Consider the following 20,085-nt stretch of genomic DNA (forward strand, 5'->3'; position numbering starts at 1 on the left):
GTGATTCTGACGACGACAGTGATGTAAACATTAATGATATGTTAGGAATTGACGCTGAAGATGGCTTTGTAAAGGCAGATCCACTACTACTAGGAGCATTGGAGAGTACCCATACCAACTTAAAGATAAAATATTGACTGGTTTAATATTTATGTACATTTTTATAATCAAGTGCACCCTAGTATGCTTAGTAGAAAAATGTCCGGTTCACAGGGTATGTGACAAGCTCAAGCATCCGGTCAGCAATTTGTTAAGAATAGATTTAGGGAACATTTTATATTTATTTATTTAGATTTAGATTTATTTAGATTTATTGAACCTCACAGCTTTCTACCCAATACATGGTTCAAATTTGGTATAGCCTAAAACGGCATACAATAAAAAAACCAGCAAAATAAAATAAACTGACAATAAAAGGCAACCATTCCCCATATGCACTGCCATATGGCCATGATCAACCCTTATTAGTGATCCATAGACCTTGGCATGCAATGGGCATAAACGGTCAAATAAACAAAATAATAATAATAATAATAATAATAATAATAATAATAATCAAAGAAAAGGAAACACGATTCTTCTTGGACGTGCCATGAGGTCCATCGGATACTCCGGAAACGTGACCCCTAAGGTGAGGGTCACCACAGTAGTCATCTTCAGTCCCTGTAAGGCATTTCCTATGTCAACGACCTTCTTGTCCCTCCTGTCTAGTCACGCAAACCTTTGCACGTTTCATTCCTCATACCATCCTACTACTTGACCCACTCAGGCTAGCTGAGTCAAGACTTACGTTACCAGCCGCTTATGTGCACCTCATTCTGCTCACGTTGCAATTTTATCCTTATACTACTACACACTGTTACAATTCATCATGTTTCACCATGCTTAATATTTAAATACCAAGACATTCTTCACCTTAAAATTTTGCCATCACGACCACCAAACCAAAATTTACCGACCCTGCCTATCACACTTCCTATACCACCATACGTTGACTTCACTATTATATCAAACACGGTTAACCTACAGTTAACATAAAATTACCCTCAACTTGCCAATCTCATACCTCCAACTCTAACTCTTCTACATCATACTTTCCAATCTCATACCTCTCACTTACCTCTTATTCATCAACAAATCACTCCTTCAAATTACCTTACTTACAGACAGTCCAATACACTCTACCCAAATCCAGCTATACTCGCCATCAATCTCCACATTAAATTTATTAATCATTACCAACTCATTAAAATATCCCTCCACATACCATTTCACCACTCTCACTTAACACACAAACAAACACCACTTATCAATTCTCCTCCTTCTCAGCACTTAAATTCTGCCATTACGTATTCCACCACTTCTACATCTCCACAATTAAACATTTCGACGATTCCCTCCATACAGATAACATTATATCACTAACATAATCTCTACATACATTTACCGACTCAAAATATATACTGTACCTCCAGCTCCACTTCATCCTTACCCTCTCTCTCACAAAGAACACATTCCAAAACACATTTCACCCATACTTTCACCATAAACCACCGATCACTTACGAACCAAATACATCTTCATCCTCTCTCTAACCATAAACACACCTCCAGAACACATTTCACCAACAATTTCATCATATCCACTATAAACACCTCCAGAACACATTTCACCAATAATTTCATCATATCTACTATAATCACTCCTCCAAAACATATTAACTACAACTACTTACTAACATTATTAGAGTCTTTGATTCTTGTTACAATACCCTCATCATTTCTTTTTATTCTCCACAGGTCCCGTAAGCTCTTGTTCCTTCCTAAGCTCTTCCTACTTCCTCTGCTCAAAAACAGTTCAATTCTCTGCCTGGTTACCTCTGTGTTGTCCTTTTCACTCTGCACATCCATTACTTCACTGCATTCACTTCTCTGACTGTCCTCTTCACTTGCTGTGCCCATAGCTATATCCCTAAACCTTCCTATTCTTCCCCCATTGTCCACTGCTCTTCCCTTTTCACTATTTACGATCACACTTTCACTAAGCTCCACTCCCAGCCTTTTGTCATTCAGCTTCCTGTTTTCCTTGTATTTTCCTAATCACCTTGTCCGTCTTCTCCAACATTGCTATGTATAAATTGCCTTTCTTCCACTCTCTTCCTGTGTCATATTTTCCTCTAGGTCCAGTAATTTGATCAGGGTCCAAATCCTTTTCCAGCTGCCATTTGTCACTACTAGTTCCTGTCCCGTGATAGAAGCTCTCAAACCTTGGTGTCTAGCCCGAATCATATGCTTCTTAAGAATTTTGGCATTCCTTATCCCTTCACTTCCCATGTCTCTCCTGATACATATTCTTTCCCTCTGTATATTACCCGCATTTCCAATCACTATATCAGCCATCAACGTGGAAAACAGTTGCACTTTAATCAGCCTATTTCCCTTTACTTTCCCTATTCTCGCCGCATCGTCTACGTCTACTTCACTAAAATTAATTTTCATTTTCCCCTGAATTATGTCCTCCACTTTATAAATTGTAAGCAGTTTGTCCTCCCTCTTCTCCTTGGGCACACCATATATAAATAGGCATTTCTTTCTACGATTTTGAGTACTGGTTTCTACTGATTTAAGCTTCAGCGCTTCCTCTTCTAATCTTATTTTTTTCTCCCTTAATGATGCAACTTCTTCGGCATTGTTTCTCACTTTAGCTGTTGTGTCCTCTGTCTTTTCTCTAAACCATTTCTTCATTTTCTCGAACTTCTTCGTTTGCTCTTGTATCAAATTTTTAAGTTTCTCAAATGGGCACACCTCTTCAACTATCTCTTTTACAACCCTTCTGATTAGCTCCACGTCTTCCCAACTCATGGTTCTGCTGGAGTTCGGCCCGGGGTTCAATTCAACTCCTCCGATCCATAGCATTACTATAATCACCGCCGCTGTCAGCATCATCTCTCCCTTCATTCCCAATACCATTCTACTCCCTCCTAATTTCACTTCTTCTTTCTTGTTCCACACCAATCATCTTCTTTAAACTCCTCACTTCTTTCTTACACTCCCCTCCGGCACTCCCCTGTCTCACTAACGGGACCGTCTACTCAACACGTCCTCATTTGTCGAACACATAGGCTATACTGGAACATTTTATATGTACATGGGACTTTCCCTTTTTCATTAGACCTTCCATACTTCTGTTCAGAATTGTGGTAAATAAAATAATAATTGTATGGCTTCAGCTATTGGGTTGCAGATCTTCCAAAATGGAGCCAATTCCAGTTTTATGGAAAAGTGGAACTCGTCCTGATGGTTGGTATGGCTGAGGTAATTTTGTCCAGTAATGCTGATTTTTTAGTTGAGAATATCTGTACAGAAGGATGTTAAAAAGAGATCCATGAATCTTATCTCTAGATGGTTTAAGGATCAAGTGACAAATTCAGAAGCCTCAGCTACGTAAAAGTAAAGGTAAGGTATGATGAGAACTATATTATTCTTGTAAACTATTGGATGATGACCCTGATCATAATGCCCCCTTAAACTGAATTGACAGTAAATGTTCTTCTAACAAAGGAAAAGGGTTGATAAAGGAGATACATTTTACTGAACACTTGATTTTATTAAAACTTGTTTTCACTGGTATCATGAATGTTACTGCAACATCTGGTCACAATTACTGTTTCGTTCTTCAAGGAACATTAAAAAGTTGAGTTGTAAATTACTATTCTAGGATGAGTTTCCTGGGCACACAAAGTGTTCGGACATGTCAAACAATATGTGAGGCAAGTATTTTCAAATAGGCTGCTTACAATAACAAAGATGGCAGTGCCCAAATCATCAGGAATTTACAGATTGAAACAGTATTTGTATATCAAGGTTTTAAAAAATGGCAAATCAGCTTAATAAATAATAATAAAAATAATAAAACTCCACTAATTGGCTGGCACACACAAACACAAACACGCACACATATATACTCACTCATTCTCCACAAATCAACAACAGAAACAGTGAAATTGTCAAGTCTATTTTGAAGGTAAGAAAGTACCAAAGATCACAAAGTTTCGATCTAATATATAAAATTAAAGTCTATGTTTTCAGTACCTTCACAGGTGTATTTCTGTGCACTGTTTAAACTACTCACTAGTTTTAAATTGTGACTGATGAGGTGCCTGCACCCGACTGTCTCATGACATTAATAGCAACCAAGAGACTCATTCACTGCTCCTGTGTCCAACTGCAAGATGTCTCGTCTTTTAAAACAAGAAAAACAACTTGCCTCTCATGTACATGTACAGCTTGCGAGGTTTAAGTTGCACTCAAACGTGTTCAATGAAGCAGATCACAATAAAGACAAGAGAATTCCCCAATACCCTTTACCATATAACAGGAAGACTTAAAGGTAATCAAATTTCACAAGACTGGAGGCAGAAAACAAATGTGAGGTTGTTATTGAACACTTGAATGCATCTTAAAATCTTTTTTGTGCTCACTATCATGCCTTTGAATTTAATAGAAAAGTCCGCATCACTCATTCTTCAAACACTTCATTGTCCACTCGGCTGTTTCTGACACCAGTCTTTCCGGTCCAGGGGTAGATGTCAGGGCAGGGCTGACACGTCCTCATGTACCGCACACCAGATTTGTGCCACAGATTACACACCTTAGGATTGTTGCATCGTTTGGGACGGTCCTGGAATACAGAGTAAAAGATTATGTTATTCTTAACTGAAGCATGATCAGACGTGCCAACTCCTCCATTTTAAGCAGAAGACTTCGTATTTTTTGCCCTTCCTTCCTCTTTCCTGATTGCAGAGAGTTATCTCCCGATTTTGAGAGCAGATTTAGTATTCCTGTATTTTTTGCAAATCCCAGATATTTTCTCATTCTTTAAGAAGCTGGAGAGAATTGATGTTCAGTGGACACTGGCAAGACAGATGCACTTAGCTGGTGGTGTTCTTAAATATGACAGAATCTCTAACATAATGATTTTTATTTTATTATTTCCACATAGCAATGCTGACTGTGAGACTATTTTTTAGCATATTTACAAGGACAAAAACACAATTCAGATCAAAGCTCCCAAAAAATAATTCTGGAAAAAAATAAAACCTTAAAACCCTTTCAACAAGGCCAGTGCTTTGGGCATAAATCTAGTTCAGAAATTTATGAAGAGGCCTAAGACAGTTACATTGGAGTATTTATACATACAGTATTTCAGTATTTAAGTGTTCTCTTAGTTTGCTGCGGCTGTATGCTCCTTTGGGCTTCCAGGCACTCCAACTCGCCTTCATTTTCTACATGACACCCCACTGTATCCAATGGAGATTATTACCTAATGAAGTGGTATATCGTGAGAGTGAATCAATTATAGATACAATGCGGAAAAGGAGAATTGCCTTTTTTTGTCATATATTCGGACTGCCAGAAACCCAGCTAGTGAAGCAGTTATTTGGTTACTTCTGGAGAAATAAAACAAAGAACACTTGCTTCACAGAGATCATGAATGATTTAGAAGAATTACATTTATCAACGCTCCAAATTGAAGGCAGAGAAGAGAAGAGGATTCTAAGGAATAAAGACCTACGATTCAAACTCATAACATTTGAATGAAGGATGTACACCATTACTGACAACCAAAGGGTGGCCAGGTCCGACAGGATGAAGAAATTTTGGAAGCAGAAGAAGAAGCTGAAAAGGTATTTAATACTATTAGACTTTAATGTATATGACTGATTAAAGTGCTCCAATGGGGACGTAAACTATGTAAAAAAAAATCAGTATTTATATATAAATAAGAAATTGCTGATCGGAGTAACTATCATACAACTCTTAAAACTAAATCCTTTGTAACATCCCTCACAGAAGTTACCCACAGACCAAAAGACGAGACCAGGAAATGGTCTGAGGAACGTAAGATTGAATTTAGCCGGAAAATGAAGGACTACTGGGCCATCAGGAAAGCTCGAGGTACCAACAAGAAAATAGCTGCCAAACCAGCCGCTAAGAACACCAATTGTGGCAAACAACGACGATGACTTCAAGAAACAGCTAAAACACAAGCACCGTGGTCCATAGATGGCCCTAACGAATTAAAAAAAAAAAATAAGAAATTAATACATAAGAGAAAGGACATAATTGAGTAGTATAATATGTTAAATATTCTTCAGAGTTATGTCATCAATGATGTATCATACCATGTCGGGATATGCCACACACAAAAGAATATTTTTTTTACTTATGAAAGTTGGCACGTCTGCATGATGAACACAGTCACTCAGTAGTCAGACAGTATTTATTTTGCATCATGGCAATAATGGACAACAAAAAGCTCTTTATAATTTGAACAACTATTGAAGAGAGTTCTCATAAGACAATGAGTACAACCTACACATATCTGAACATTTCGAATTCCTGAAGTACAGAAAATTTCTCGTCAATATACAAGATACAAAAAATGTGCTCGTATACCATTCTCAACAATGTGGTATCACCACCTTGGCATGGTATTCTAATACAATAGGCCTGTTTTTCCCATGACTAAACCTGAACCATATGTCAAGGATTGTTGATGCCTTCCCGCCTGATGAAGCTGGGATGCAGAAATGAACTAGTTCACTGAAGGCTGAGAAAAGGGAATATAGAAGAACTGGAGTTAATGAGGAGAGAGCCTGTCTAGTTGGAAACGACAGTGAATGAAGATGTGGAGATTGTCTTTATGCTTTTGTTGTGTTTTCACGTTGCTTTCTCAGATTAATGTGTCATTGTGTGTATCTTATTAAGAGTTCCTATGTCTATGTATACAGGGTGTATCCGTGATGTTGTTACAAACTTTCAGGGATGATAGAGGATGGTAAATGGATCAATTTGAGATAACGAATCATAGTCCAGAAATGTTTGAGTCAGATAGTCCAAGTTGTATTACGTAGTAGGCCCGTTTCTTTTTTCTCCCCACCTAAATGCAGCAGTGTACACAGTGGTGCTCAGAGATGTACTACCAACGTTCCTGGAACACATCCCACTTGCCCTTCATCAACAGATGTTGTTCCAACATAATGGAGCCCCACCTCACTTTGGACTGAGGGTTCGTCAACACCAGGATCAGACATTCCCTGCAAAGTGGATAGGAAGAGATGGTCCTGTTTCACGGCCTGCTTATTCATCTGATCTCACCTCACTTGATTTCTTTTTGTGGGGCCATATAAAATCCTTCTGTATAAGACACCTGTCGGGACTGAAGAGGATCTCTTGGCAAGAATTCTCGCAGCCTGCAACGCTGTTCAGACGACACCGGATATATTCGAGCGGGTATGACAGAACTTTGGGCTATGATGCCATGCCTGCATTGACCCAAGGGGGTGCCATTTTGAACATTTGTTGTAATTGGAGCAGCTTGTGAAACTTGTTCAGGTAAATGGACTTAAATGAGTAGAATTTTGCTTAACTTTTGACTCGAACATTTCCGGAATATGGTTCCTTATCTCAAATTGATCCATTTGCCATCCTCCATAAAGTTTGTAACATTATCATGGATACACCGTGTATATGACTTGATTTGACACGTTTTTGTTCCTTTCCATTTATTTATTTATTCATTATTTTTTTTTTTTAAATGTACAGTATATCAGCTGAGGACCACTTCAGGAGGTGTTGGTACTTACAGCATAGTTGCACTGGAATGGCTGGAAGTTGTTGATCCTGGAAAGTGGTGTGGGATCCCTCACCCACTGGATAGCTTGCCAATTTGTGACAAGCCATACATCCTGCATGTTCACTATTGTGTCGAGGAAGGCTATGAAACCCTCCTTGTGGTGAGGCTGCGTGAACCAGGCAGCATGGTAGAATAGTCCAAATGGAGCTCTGGAACATACAAAATATATAACTGTTCTGTGACCGACAACAGGGAAAACATTCAGGAATAGAAATAATGTAGTTCTGGTGTCTTATATAAAAAGTTAACCATGTAAATATTTAGAGCTCACCAGTCAAGCAGGGAAAGAAACAATAGAAATTATGGCTAACTTAGCTAGACAATGTCCAGAAATGTCTCCAAATGATAAAACTGTTATATGTTAACTGTTAACTCTTAAATACTGTTTCATTTAACATTGTGTCCACACTTAGAAACATGTTAAACTTGAATCCTTTGTTTACACACAGCCAGTTTATGGTATCATACCAGTTAGTGTTAATGCATTCTGATGGTGTCTTGCATTTTCAAACAAGGACAATGGACTCGGATGAAGATTTAGCCTTTGCTATTGCCACCGTCAATCAATCAATCAATACTGATCTGCATTTAGGGCAGTCGCCCAGGTGGCAGATTCCCTATCTGTTGTTTTCCTAGCCTTTTCCTAAATGATTTCAAAGAAATTGGAAATTTATTGAACATCTCCCTTGGTAAGTTTTTCCAATCCCTAACTCCCCTTCCTATAAATGAGTATTTGCCCCAGTTTGTCCTCTTGAATTCCAACTTTATCTTCATATTGTGAACTTTCCTACTTTTATAAACGCCACTCAAACTTATTCGTCTACTAATGTCATTCCACGCCATCTCTCCACTGACAGCTCGGAACATACCACTTAATACCAATATAAATAGTCCGTTATTGGACATTATAAATTTTCCAGCTAACTCATTCCTGGTTGCCAGCGTTTCGCCCCCGTGTGCCAGGCTGGGCTCATCAGTTGGTACCTAGCACACCTACCAAGACGCTGGCTAGTGCATACCGTGGACGCCACTGCGTAGGCTAATTGTAGCCACCGGCAGTGCCAATGAACTACGAGACACTTTGTCCCACTAACAAAAATTGATGCCTGCTTGGCCATCAGATGATATAGATGTTGATTCCCATAGGGAATCAGAAATATTTGTTCCGAATGAGTAAATTTATAATACCAATATAAATAGTCCGTTATTGGACATTATAAATTTTCCAGCTAACTCATTCCCAGCCTAGCACACGGGGGTGAAACGCTGGCAACCAGGAATGAGTTAGCTGGAAAATTTATAATGTCCAATAACGGACTATTTATATTGGTATTATAAATTTACTCATTCGGAACAAATATTTCTGATTCCCTATGGGAATCAACATCTATAACATACCACTTAGTCGAGCAGCTCTTCTTCTTTCTCTCAATTCTTCCCAACCCAAACTTTGCAACATTTTTGTAACGCTACTCTTTTGTCGGAAATCACCCAGGATCTTACAGGATTTTGAGAAGGACGACAATGATGATTGTTGTTTAAAGGGGTCTAACATCTAGGTCATCAGATCCTCTTGAGAAGGAAGAAAAGGATAATGTGGGTATGACAATATCTGAATAGGAAGCACAATGTGGATGAAATTCTGAATGAGGTTAAAGTAGAAGACAGGTTTGGATTTTAAAACTTTCTGAGAATGTCTGAGCATGATTTTAATGTAGTTTACATATACAAACTTTGCTGATACCACACGAACAATGAATTGATTCAACATGCTTTCCAATCTGACCAGAAAACATACCAGCATGTTAAATATCTTAACTTCAACATATCAAGTTAACATGTTGTTGTTAAATGTTAACCAATGGAGATCTGGTTTAAGAGACATATATACGAAGGTCAATCAAATATAAATGGGATTTTTGTTCCTGAGCATCAACATTTGGTAAGACTGGCCCCGCACTTCTGCTATGCTTAGGTGGGACCATTAGGAGTGGGGAGAACATGCTGTTAGATATTTCCCGGCATTTCGTCAGTAACGCTCACAATGTCGGAGCACTGCACTGCACAACGCATAATTATAAAATTTCTTGCTCTTGAAGGAGTTACAGCGGCGGAAATTTGCCAGAGATTGACTGCACAGTTCGGTGATCAAACATTGTCAAGGACGCGTGTGTGTAAGGAGTGGCGGAGGAAAGGGGAGACAGCACTAGTGAAAGCCAAGACTCGACTGTCAGCTGGCAAGGTTTTTGCAACTGTTTTTTTTGTTGTTTTTGATCAGCGAGGCATTTTTCTGATTGATTTTTTACATGACTGGTGCACAATCAGTGCTGCTTACTACTGTGAGCTTTTGAACAAGGCGAGGGTTGCATATTGTCGCAAAAGACAAGACCAACCGATTCGACAATGCGCGGCCCCATGCTGTCTTCTTTATAGTTTCATTCTTTACCGTTATGAACAACAGGAAAATGGAGAAATATGGAGACAGGAAGTTGAAGCTGATGTTTGCAGATGACACTGTGGTGTAGGGAATAAATGGAGAGGAAGTATAAGGTATGGCCCCAACTGTCGGCCTGTCTTGAGAATGGTTTTCTGTGGTTTTCCATTCTCCTGCTCTAAGGTGAATGCCGGGACAGTTCCTAGTATAGGCCACAGGTGCCAACCCCCTAACCTCCTTCGCACATCTCCTTCACCGTAACAAATCTCCCAGTCTGAGAGATGGTGTTACCATCTAAGATGCCCACCTCCCCCTCCAGGGGAGAAATGAAAATGTTTTAGTAAAAAAAAAAAAAAAAAAGTAAAAGCAGAACCATTGAAAGGGCTTAAGTAAGTTTGGATTTTAATATGTTAGTGCTTAAAAACCCAGGCTCAAATTATCACACATCTTCTTGGCACTCTTGTTCAGTTAGTTTTACTACTTCAGGCATAAGCTATACAGCCAGTGTAGACAAACTGGTCTTGTTGCCTTTATTATTTCCACACATAATTCATCCATTCCTGCTGCTTTTCCCAATTTCATTAGTTTGACTGCAATTTCCAACTCTTCCATTGTGATATCATTCTTGATTTCTGTCTCCTCACAGTGTTCCTCTATTACCTCATCTAAAATACCTTCGCTCCCGTAGAAGAGTGTGGTCGTTTGAGCATGCCGTCTTCAGTGGGCTGTAAGGGAGTACAGCCACTCAGCACTCATTCAGTGTAGTGTGCTCTGATGTGCTTGTGTTCTCGGAAACCAGAAGAGTTCCACCTAGATGTTTCTTTTTCTTCTGGTATATGACTCGAGAGTCCTCTTTTCTTAACACTGTACAGCCCTCCTTTGTGTTCTTTACTCATTGTTTACAAGCCAATTTTGGCACTTCTTAAGCTGATTGAAATTGCAAGGGACGGTGATTGTGTAGTAGACAAAGCTTCAAACGAGTAGCAATAAGAGTGATTCAGGAAGAAGAAATGTGTGATATTTTGCACAATAATGATAGGTGATAATCTCATAGCTTCAGAAAGTGACAGTAGTGTGTTTACGTGGGCAATTAAAGTGCTGGAAGGGTGAATAGTAATCTGGACAGGAACAATGACAGAGTTTCCCTTCTGTCATCCATCAGCTCCAATATTTGTCATGCATACAGGAGTAAATAAAAATAGTGAAGAAAACTATGTATTGTCTTTTGTAAATATTTTTTTCAATACCGGTAATGATTTCTTTAAAACGCACTAATGTAGAACTCAGCAATCAAGTAGGCAGGTTTTTAAAAATGGCTGGGCCACAACAGTGGAAAGCTGCTCAGGCAGCTGGTAGCGAAGGTGTTAAGAAGTTCATTGAAATATCTTTCCATCTTTTCTTAAACTTGTCTGGTTGAGTTATTACCCCTCCATTTTTCCCCTTCCATATTTTGTGCCGACTTTATTTTCTCTTCTTTCTTGCAAGTCCATACAGCATCCTCTTCTAACACTTGCAATATTTCATCAGATGAAAAGAGGAAAAGTTGGGAAAGATTTATGCACGTTATCTAAATCGGCAAGGAAGCAAGATTACAGCGAGAGGTTGAGTTGAAAATTGGAGGCCAAGGTGAGCTTCTCTGAAGGAAGTGGGTGGTGGTGGTGGTGGTGGTGGTGGTGGTGGTGGTGGTGATGTGATGTCCCACAATCAATCAAGGAATCTTTACTGACATATAAATCTGAATGTTAGTTTGTCTTTCTGCCATTATTAAATATAAAAACTACATACTTGACCAATCAAGCTTACGGCTGGTACCTTCAGAAGGTTACTCTACAAATAAAAGGAGCATACACAAAGAATTTAGAATTGCATTTCCTATACAATGCTCGTATGCGTTTTCTTCATAACTCCAATAATTTGTGAGAAAATTGTGCTTTTACTTACTAAAAGAGCATTTCGAGCATGTGTCTAAGGGCAGAGTCAGAAAAGATGGAGATAAAAGGAATGCAAGAATATTGTAAAAACCTCCAAGATCTTCTGAAAACAAATTATACAGAAGGGAACAGAATTTAATCATTATTTTTTGGGGTCAGATTTTCTGATCTGTCTCTTCCAGTATTGTCCATCTTGGACCATATCCCTGAGAATATTTAATTGTTTCAGGTCTTTTGAAATGTGAGCTTTCCATCTCATTTTCATTCATCGAACAAGTGATTCTCTGGTTTGGGTCACATTGCTGTCAGCTTGCATTTGGGAGATGGTGGGTTTGAACCTCACTGTTAGCAGCCCTGAAGATGGTTTTCTATGGTTTCCAATTTTCACATCAGGCTGTACCTTAATTAAGGCCATGCACACTTCCTTTCCACTTCTAGCCCTTTCCTATCCCATTGTCGCTATGTCACCTATCTGTGTTGGTGCAAAATAAAACAAATAGTAAAAAATAATTTTCGATCATCCTATCGCTGAATTTCCCTCAACCTTTAGGCAGTCAACTCTACGTGCGACATAATCTTCAGGCCGTCTTTGAAGATGCCCGTACCACTTCATTCAATTTTCTTTAAGTTTTTCCTCATCTGGAGTTACTCTTAGAGACTGGCAGGTAACTTCATTCCAGTCTGTGTCCAGTTGAGTTACCCCATGAGTCCATCTTGTACAACATCTGAATTTTCTTTACCAGTCCTTCAGGCACATTTCTTTTCCTCAGGCACTCCCAGATCTTATCTCTTATAACACTATCATACCGGTCGACCTTTTCTATATCGAGGAATACAATGACCAGGTTCTTGCCTTTCTCTGACATGGAGTTTCTGCTTATCTGTTCTTTTCATAGCCCAACATTCAGAGCCACATAATATAGCTGGGTACACTCTCATTTTATATATATTTTCCCCTTAAGGTGGAGAGGTATTTTCCTATCGCACAGAACTTCTGTTGCTGCCCGTCACTTTGACCGTCCACATTTTGTCTGATAGGTGACATTCCTATCAATGTCTCCATCAGCCTGCACCACAGATTCAAGATAACTGAAGGTGCTGGTTTGTCATCATCATCATCATCATCATCATCATCATCATTGTACAGTTCCAGTTTCCCAGGTACTGTTAATGAGCCTCTTCCACTTCTTCCTGTCCATATACAACTTCTCATGGAGAACATCATTCACTGTCCATCCTCTTGTAACTAGGTCATGTCCATCCATCAGGTTTCAGGTCTTCCTGCAGGTCTTTTCCCCTCCACCTGTCTTTCCAAATTTATTCCGGCTGTTCTTGCAGGCTCCATCCTCATCACATGCCGTACCACCGTAGTCTGGATGTTCCGATTCAGTCTAATAAGGGTGTCTTTATTCCGGCTTCTTTCCTCACCTCCTCATTTCTTAACTTGTCCATCTTGGTATTCTGGATGGTGGATCTAAGAAATTTCATCTCCGATACTTGCAGTCTTGATGAATTTCTTTTTGTTAGGGTGCACGCTTCAATACCATAGTTCAATATTGGTATGAAATAGCCATTAAACATCATCAGTTAGACCGGTTTTGGAATCATGTCGTCCCATAAAAGTGTTCTTACTTGTTGGTAGAATTCTGATCCCTTTTGCACTCTGTTTGTAATTTCCTTTCTGACCAAATTATCACTGGAGATTACACTTCCAAGGTAAAAAAACTATCCACACACTCTAGCAGGTGGTCTCCTAGTTTTACATTTGCTGGACGCCCTTCTCTGTTGACTGCCATCACCACTGTCTTAGTCTCACTGATGTTGAGGTTATATTCCTGGAACTGGGATTTCCATGCGTTGAGTCTGGTCTGTACTTCCTCTTCTATTTCACCGCACATCATGATATCATCAGCAAAGGCCACTGCATTCAGTTCACCTTACTTTTCCTTGATGTTCTTCATTATATTGTCCATAACAGTGATGAATAATAGTGGGGATAGTGCACTTCCTTGCTGAACTCCACTCTTGGTCTCAAACCGTGATGATCGACCGTCCTCAATTTGTACACAACTAGTACAGTCTTTGTACAACATCTGAATTTTCCTTGCCAGTCCTTCAGGCACATTTATTTTCCTCAGGCACTCCCAGATCTTATCTCTTATAACACTATCATAGACCTTTTCTATATCGAGGAATACAATGACCAGGTTCTTGCCTTTCTCCCAATACTTTTCCATCAGCATGCGGGCGCTAAAAATAGATCCATTGTTGATCTGTTACTTCTGAATCCATATTGCTCCTCCTCTAACTGTGGTTCGATGATGGTTCTCAATCTCCTTTCTATGATCTTCTCTAGAATTTTTAGCCCATTAGACAGCAATGTTATTCCTCTATAGTTGGTGGGTTTCCGTCTGCTTCCTTAAACAGGGGAATTATAACCCCCTTGCTCCAATCTGCAGGTATTTTGTTGCCTGTCCATATGGCATTTAGTACTTTGTGCAGCCATTGTATGCCCTGGATGCCTGCTGTCTTTCTCATGTCTGCATTCACTTCATCTGCACCTGAAGATTTTCCTTTAGGCATAGATTTTAAGGCTGTCTCAGTTTTTGTCCAGGTGATGGGAGGTTCCTCATTGTAGGCTTGGATTTCCAGTTCTGTATTTTGTTCTTGAACTCGTCTATTCAGTAGGTGGTTGAAATGCTGGTTTGTATGACCTTCTTATTATCAAGAACCAGTCCTGCACTTATCTGGCCATCCATCAAGAAATTGCAGTACATATACTTTGTCTTAGCTCTGCTGATCTTTAACTCATTTCCTTCCAATAATATAATACCATATGCTGCAATATGTATTTTCGGTCAATAGGAAGTGTTCAAGTAATCACATACACAGAGTTCTTCACTTGTGCATGAATAAGGAGGCAAGGTGAGACAAAAGGATCACCCCTCCTACTTGCGCAGAGACAAAGGCAAAGAGTGAAAGTAATTTGAAACCACAAGGTCCGGACTCATTTGAATTACATGAGTCTTACAACAAATAAATTTTATTTTGAGTCTGGTCAAGGGATTGTCACACATGATGCTTCCACCAGCTATGCTTGTACTATTTGCATGGAGCAATGAAACATTGCCACTGTCTAATGCAAGAACAGATGCAAGCTGCTAATGGCTAAAATTCATAATAAACTGGAAAGAATTCCACAAAGCTGTGGATAAACACTAGTGTTTCCATAACATGTTAACCCTTTTAATCCATGGTTATATTCAATTCTGAATTTTAAGCAACATAATTTTATTAATATCCTGGATACAGAAAATAGAGCCTACTGCCTTAAGCACTAATTCACCAGTTTTCACAAACCAGAGACTCCTACATCTGTTTGAACTGGAATTTCAAGGGTATTTTAAGTCTATTGGAGGGTTGATGTTACCTGTTTGTTGTGTAGTGCCGTTCAAAATTCTTGATGAGCATCTTGTAGACCCCATCAGCTGTTGGAGGATTACTACAGGCATCTCCCATGGAACAACGGCCTCCATTTAAGTCCTGCCACATGACCATAGGAACTTCCCACACTCCTACAAGACAAATGAACGTACATCAGAATCATATCTTTTAGTTTTCTTCAAGAAGAGTATTCATAGCATCTTGCAGCTTACCTGGGTATGATCGTGTTGGGCATGGAGGAATCATGCAGTCATGGAAGATTTTGTAGTCGAGAGTGTAAGGCCAACTCGGAGGACGGTTCTCGTACACGGGCATGGATGAGTCATAGGTAAAGTTGGAGTCGTAAAGCATTTTGAACATCTTGTTGCCACCAACCTGCACGTAACAATCTGTGTTAGGTTTGGGTTTAGAGAATAATGTAGCATTTCCTGTGGTATTCAGTATCGTACTTACGGCCAAGAATGGAGCTCTCATTCCTCTAACGTCCTCTAGCTTTACACCTCCATAAGCAGCCAAGATTTCTCTTTGGCCTCCGATTTCTCGAGTCCATTTCTTCTGAGAGAACTGTTCACCAAAGCTATGCCTGGTGTGGATGAAAGTTACTTTAGACATATGTATGGGAAGATAAGTAAGTATTTCATTTTCAAAAATTAACAATATAACTATCTCTTATATACAATAACAGCATGCATTATTAAACTGCAGTGAGCAACAAGCAGAAAGAAAAGAAAAGTGCAGTTAACTTACAAGTTATTTACAGAAGTGATAACTATAAATTTTATCTTTAGAAAATGCAACATTCCATTATTAACTTGATATTAATATAAGATGGAGTCAAATGAAGGTAAGCCTTTTGATTAATATATTTTTAGACTGAAGCTTAAATTTTCTGAAGAGATTTTAGTGACATGGCTTAGTATTGTCTAAATAAGGCTCCCTTAGATTTGACTGCATCATGTTATCAGATTAGAACAATTTTCAGGCAAAGTAATTGTATAAAGTCATTTTAGTGATTTGTCACTGAAATTCAATATGCTCTTTTGAAACTGATAGTAGCTCATTCATTTCATGCTCAAAGTCCTAACTTTCATGTACCTATGTACAGAAGAGAAATATTTTGGTCACGTTAAACAAACTTGGGTAAGAAGTCGAACGTTGGTTTTTTGTAAATACAGTAGCAGCGTAGTTCTGGTCACTGATTCAGGTAATACTGGATAATTTTGTCTTAGTCATTCAAGATTTAACATGAAGGCAATATTTCTCAGTTTCTTGAACATCCCAACATATACTTGTATTTGATGTACGTTAATTTTCAATTCGTGAAGAGGCTGAGCCCCTATTTTACTTATCAGATATTCACTGCATCAATTTTCAACTGCTGGAGGCTATTGAAGGAAAGTTTGAAGGCTGCTTTCTTACTAGGATATGGAAAGGAGAATGTCTCAATGCACTGAGGCTGTTGGATCCTCGGGTAGCACCATCAAAGGGAACTGATGGTGACGCCATAATGAGCTGTACTAGAGGAGTGAAATAGTTTGTCATTGCGTTCCTCTTTGAGACAGAAGTGTAATCGCTACACAGCTTACCGTACGAGTAGTATCCAGACACACACGAGACGAGAAGTTTGTAGTTTTACTGATTATCTATGAGAAATTAGAGATCTGGAGTAAGATGATATTTTCTGTCAAGAATGAGCCTTTTTCAAGTAGCCCAAGGAAGAAAAGTCTGCATGAGTTGATGAGTGTTCTGAAATTCCTGAGTTTTTGGCTAGCTCATGAATAGGCTGATTAGACATTCCAGTTTTCATACATGTGTCCTGAGGAAAGAATTTTGGGGCAGTTACCTGTCCTGGTTTTTAATGGAGAAGTAAGTAAATTAATATCATTGTCCAGAGGTGGTGCGGCTGTTTTCAGGCACACCCTCAATAGAGATGAGCTGCATGTATGAATTTAACGACATAATATTCCTCCTGCCAATCTTAAATGTTTGGTAGTATCGGAAATTGAACCTAGGCCCCTGAGGACAGGAGCTAACAGTGCGAACCGTTACACTGTGGAAGTGGAATGGAGAAGTGAAATACATACAGTATTTAATTTTATCATTACCAGCAACACAAGAACTGAATAACATTAGAATAAAGTATGTATTTTCAAAAGGCAATAGGGCATCACAAGGGTATTTTGCCTAACAGTAGTGCAGTGAGGTGGAATATGGTATTAATTCAATCTATCATGCTCAGATTGTTTTGATTATGTCCTTTCAAACAAAGAACTGCTAAAATCAATTAATTCATGTGATAAGTATATGTTTGATGAAAAATATTAGGGTCTTTTTTTTTTTTTTTTTTGTTTGATTTGGAATGAATGTCATATGGACTGTTATTTTATATTGTACTAGTGGTTCAGTAATTTTCAATAGCACTGCAGTAACAAACGAGAAGTTTGTAGTTGCCACCAGTATCTAGGTAAGCAAATGAATGGCAAACTGAAGTGAAATTTAAATCAAAGTGCCCTAGTTTTCCTACTGGAAAAGCTGGTTAGCCTACTCATGGAGGATTTATAGTGGAAAAAGTCACCGTCAAAAAATCACATTCACTTGTGCTCATCAATCCATGTACTGAGTACAAAATTCCATCTATAGCATACTGTAGGTCATTCCACGTTAAGAAAACAGCACTGCTCTTATGGACCTACAAGGAGTGAATACACCCTCTCTGAAACACCCATAATTCCTTGTGATGAAGGGATATTATACTGTACTTTGTAATGTATTGTGAAAGACAGATAAAAAGGTTTGCCTTTGAGTTATTAAAATAACTACATAACATTTTCTTTTTCATAAATATATTCGTAGGGAGGAAGCACAATGGTCAGAACAGCCATCGCTTCATTGTCTTCCTTCATTTTCCTTCTTCTGTGTTGCTCTGGTACAAGCCTCGTGTAGTCCGTCACTTGTGAACCGCCGGCAGCTCACTTCTTTAGTGTAGTCGTCTACAGTATCTATTTGTTGCATGTGTGTTTTTAGGCTTTAAATCAGTGCATACTTGTCTTGTGTTGAGTGAGAGTTGGTTGTATATTGCATAGTATTTGTGTGTGTTCTGTTATTTTCGTACTGTACAGAACTTGTTGCTGAAGATTTTGGTGTTGTGGTGTGCAACGATACGTTACGGCATAACTTGTATTGAAAAAAAATTGCTGTGTGTTTTATTTGTGCTTGGTTTAGTTATTTAGCTGCAGTTTCTTCTTAAGCACATTTTAATTTTACCACTTTTTTATGACTGCATTTAATTTTTACTATTGTTTTTGTGAGCGATACGACAGCACAGTAGTATCCCGCATTGCCTGGGGAAATTTATTAAATGCAATTAAATGCATCTCTCATCCCTCCGAGCCCATAAAAAATATGTTTCTATTTTGTCCCTCAATTTGCCTTACACTTCAATGCTGAGAATTTTTATGTGCCGTAGTTTACCTCCAATTCTGTACAAACCAAAAATAGCCCCTGTAAATACTCCATCCGCTTTGGTTCATAAAAATAATTTGCATCTTAGTTTCTTCCCCTTTTAATCTTGAACTTAAATACTGAATTTCACAAATTTATGTGCCGCCATTTTCCCGTGATGGTGTTGAGCTGAGACATTCGATATGGCAACCCTGTCGTCATAAGAGCAATACTGTTTTCTTAACATGGAATGAACTATAGTCAATAAAGTAAATTCATGTCCTTATCTCGAGGTGACGCAGCTCTTTTTGGGCACACCCCCCGATGGAGGTAAGCTACGTGTACTATTTCAACCCCGTACCAGCCCTCCTGCCATTCTTAAATTTCTGGAAGTACTGGGAATCGACCCCAGGCCTCCGAGGATGGCAGCTAATAGTGCTACAGAGGCGGACAACTATAGTCAGTGTTGTTGTATGAACTGGTGAATTCAGGACGCACTTCATAGGACACGCTTACATTTGTTCACAGAACGAAGCTCTCTGAGACCAGTGATAACTGTCTTCCACGTAAGAGTACTTTGACCACCACAACACAATACAGCAGAGGTTGTGTTTCATAATCAGAAAGATCTCAACTTTGAGACTAATCTCTACAACATAGTCAATCGATCAGCCCTACTCAGTGAACAAAATTTACAGATCAACCTCATATTCTAACATTTGATATATCTAACAAGTTGTGTCTTTTACTTTGTTTAGTATTATTATTAAGTGTGACAAGTTCTTGTCACTGAGGAGAAATGAAGTAAGAAAAGGAAACACAGCATGCAGCAGGAGAAAAATATCAGTAGCTGCAAACCATACTTCAGGGTTGAGTGGATGGTCGCTGTGGACCAGGAAGGAGGGGAACATCATGGCTGGACAAGAGTCTGATTATCAGAGCAGATTTTTAGCACAGTTGTAAATAGGTGTTGTTGTTGTGCTAGTAGCTTCACGTCACAGTGACACAGTTAGGTTTTATGGTGACGATGGGATAGGAAAGGCCTAGGAGTTGGAAGGAAGTGGCCGTGGCCTTAAGAAAGGTACAGCCCTAGCATTTGCATGGTGTGAAAATGGGAAACCACGGAAAACCATCTTC

At 39.0% G+C, this 20,085-nt stretch overlaps 1 protein-coding gene across 1 annotated transcript in view; it reads right to left on the minus strand.

Moving 5' to 3' along the window:
* Positions 1-4,027: 4,027 nt before the first annotated feature.
* The window catches only part of Cda5 (Chitin deacetylase-like 5), a 258,804-nt gene continuing 242,746 nt past the window's right edge, over positions 4,028-20,085 (minus strand). The window contains exons 17-21 of the mRNA XM_067152713.2: positions 15,961-16,090; positions 15,720-15,882; positions 15,494-15,638; positions 7,649-7,847; positions 4,028-4,680 (exon numbers count right to left, since the gene is read on the minus strand). Coding sequence (XP_067008814.2) covers positions 4,519-4,680; positions 7,649-7,847; positions 15,494-15,638; positions 15,720-15,882; positions 15,961-16,090 — 799 coding nt within the window. The 3' untranslated portion in view covers positions 4,028-4,518. The remainder of the gene's footprint in view (positions 4,681-7,648; positions 7,848-15,493; positions 15,639-15,719; positions 15,883-15,960; positions 16,091-20,085) is intronic.

This window comes from Anabrus simplex, chromosome 8 (assembly GCF_040414725.1).
Source record: "Anabrus simplex isolate iqAnaSimp1 chromosome 8, ASM4041472v1, whole genome shotgun sequence".
Lineage (NCBI taxonomy): Eukaryota > Metazoa > Arthropoda > Insecta > Orthoptera > Tettigoniidae > Anabrus > Anabrus simplex.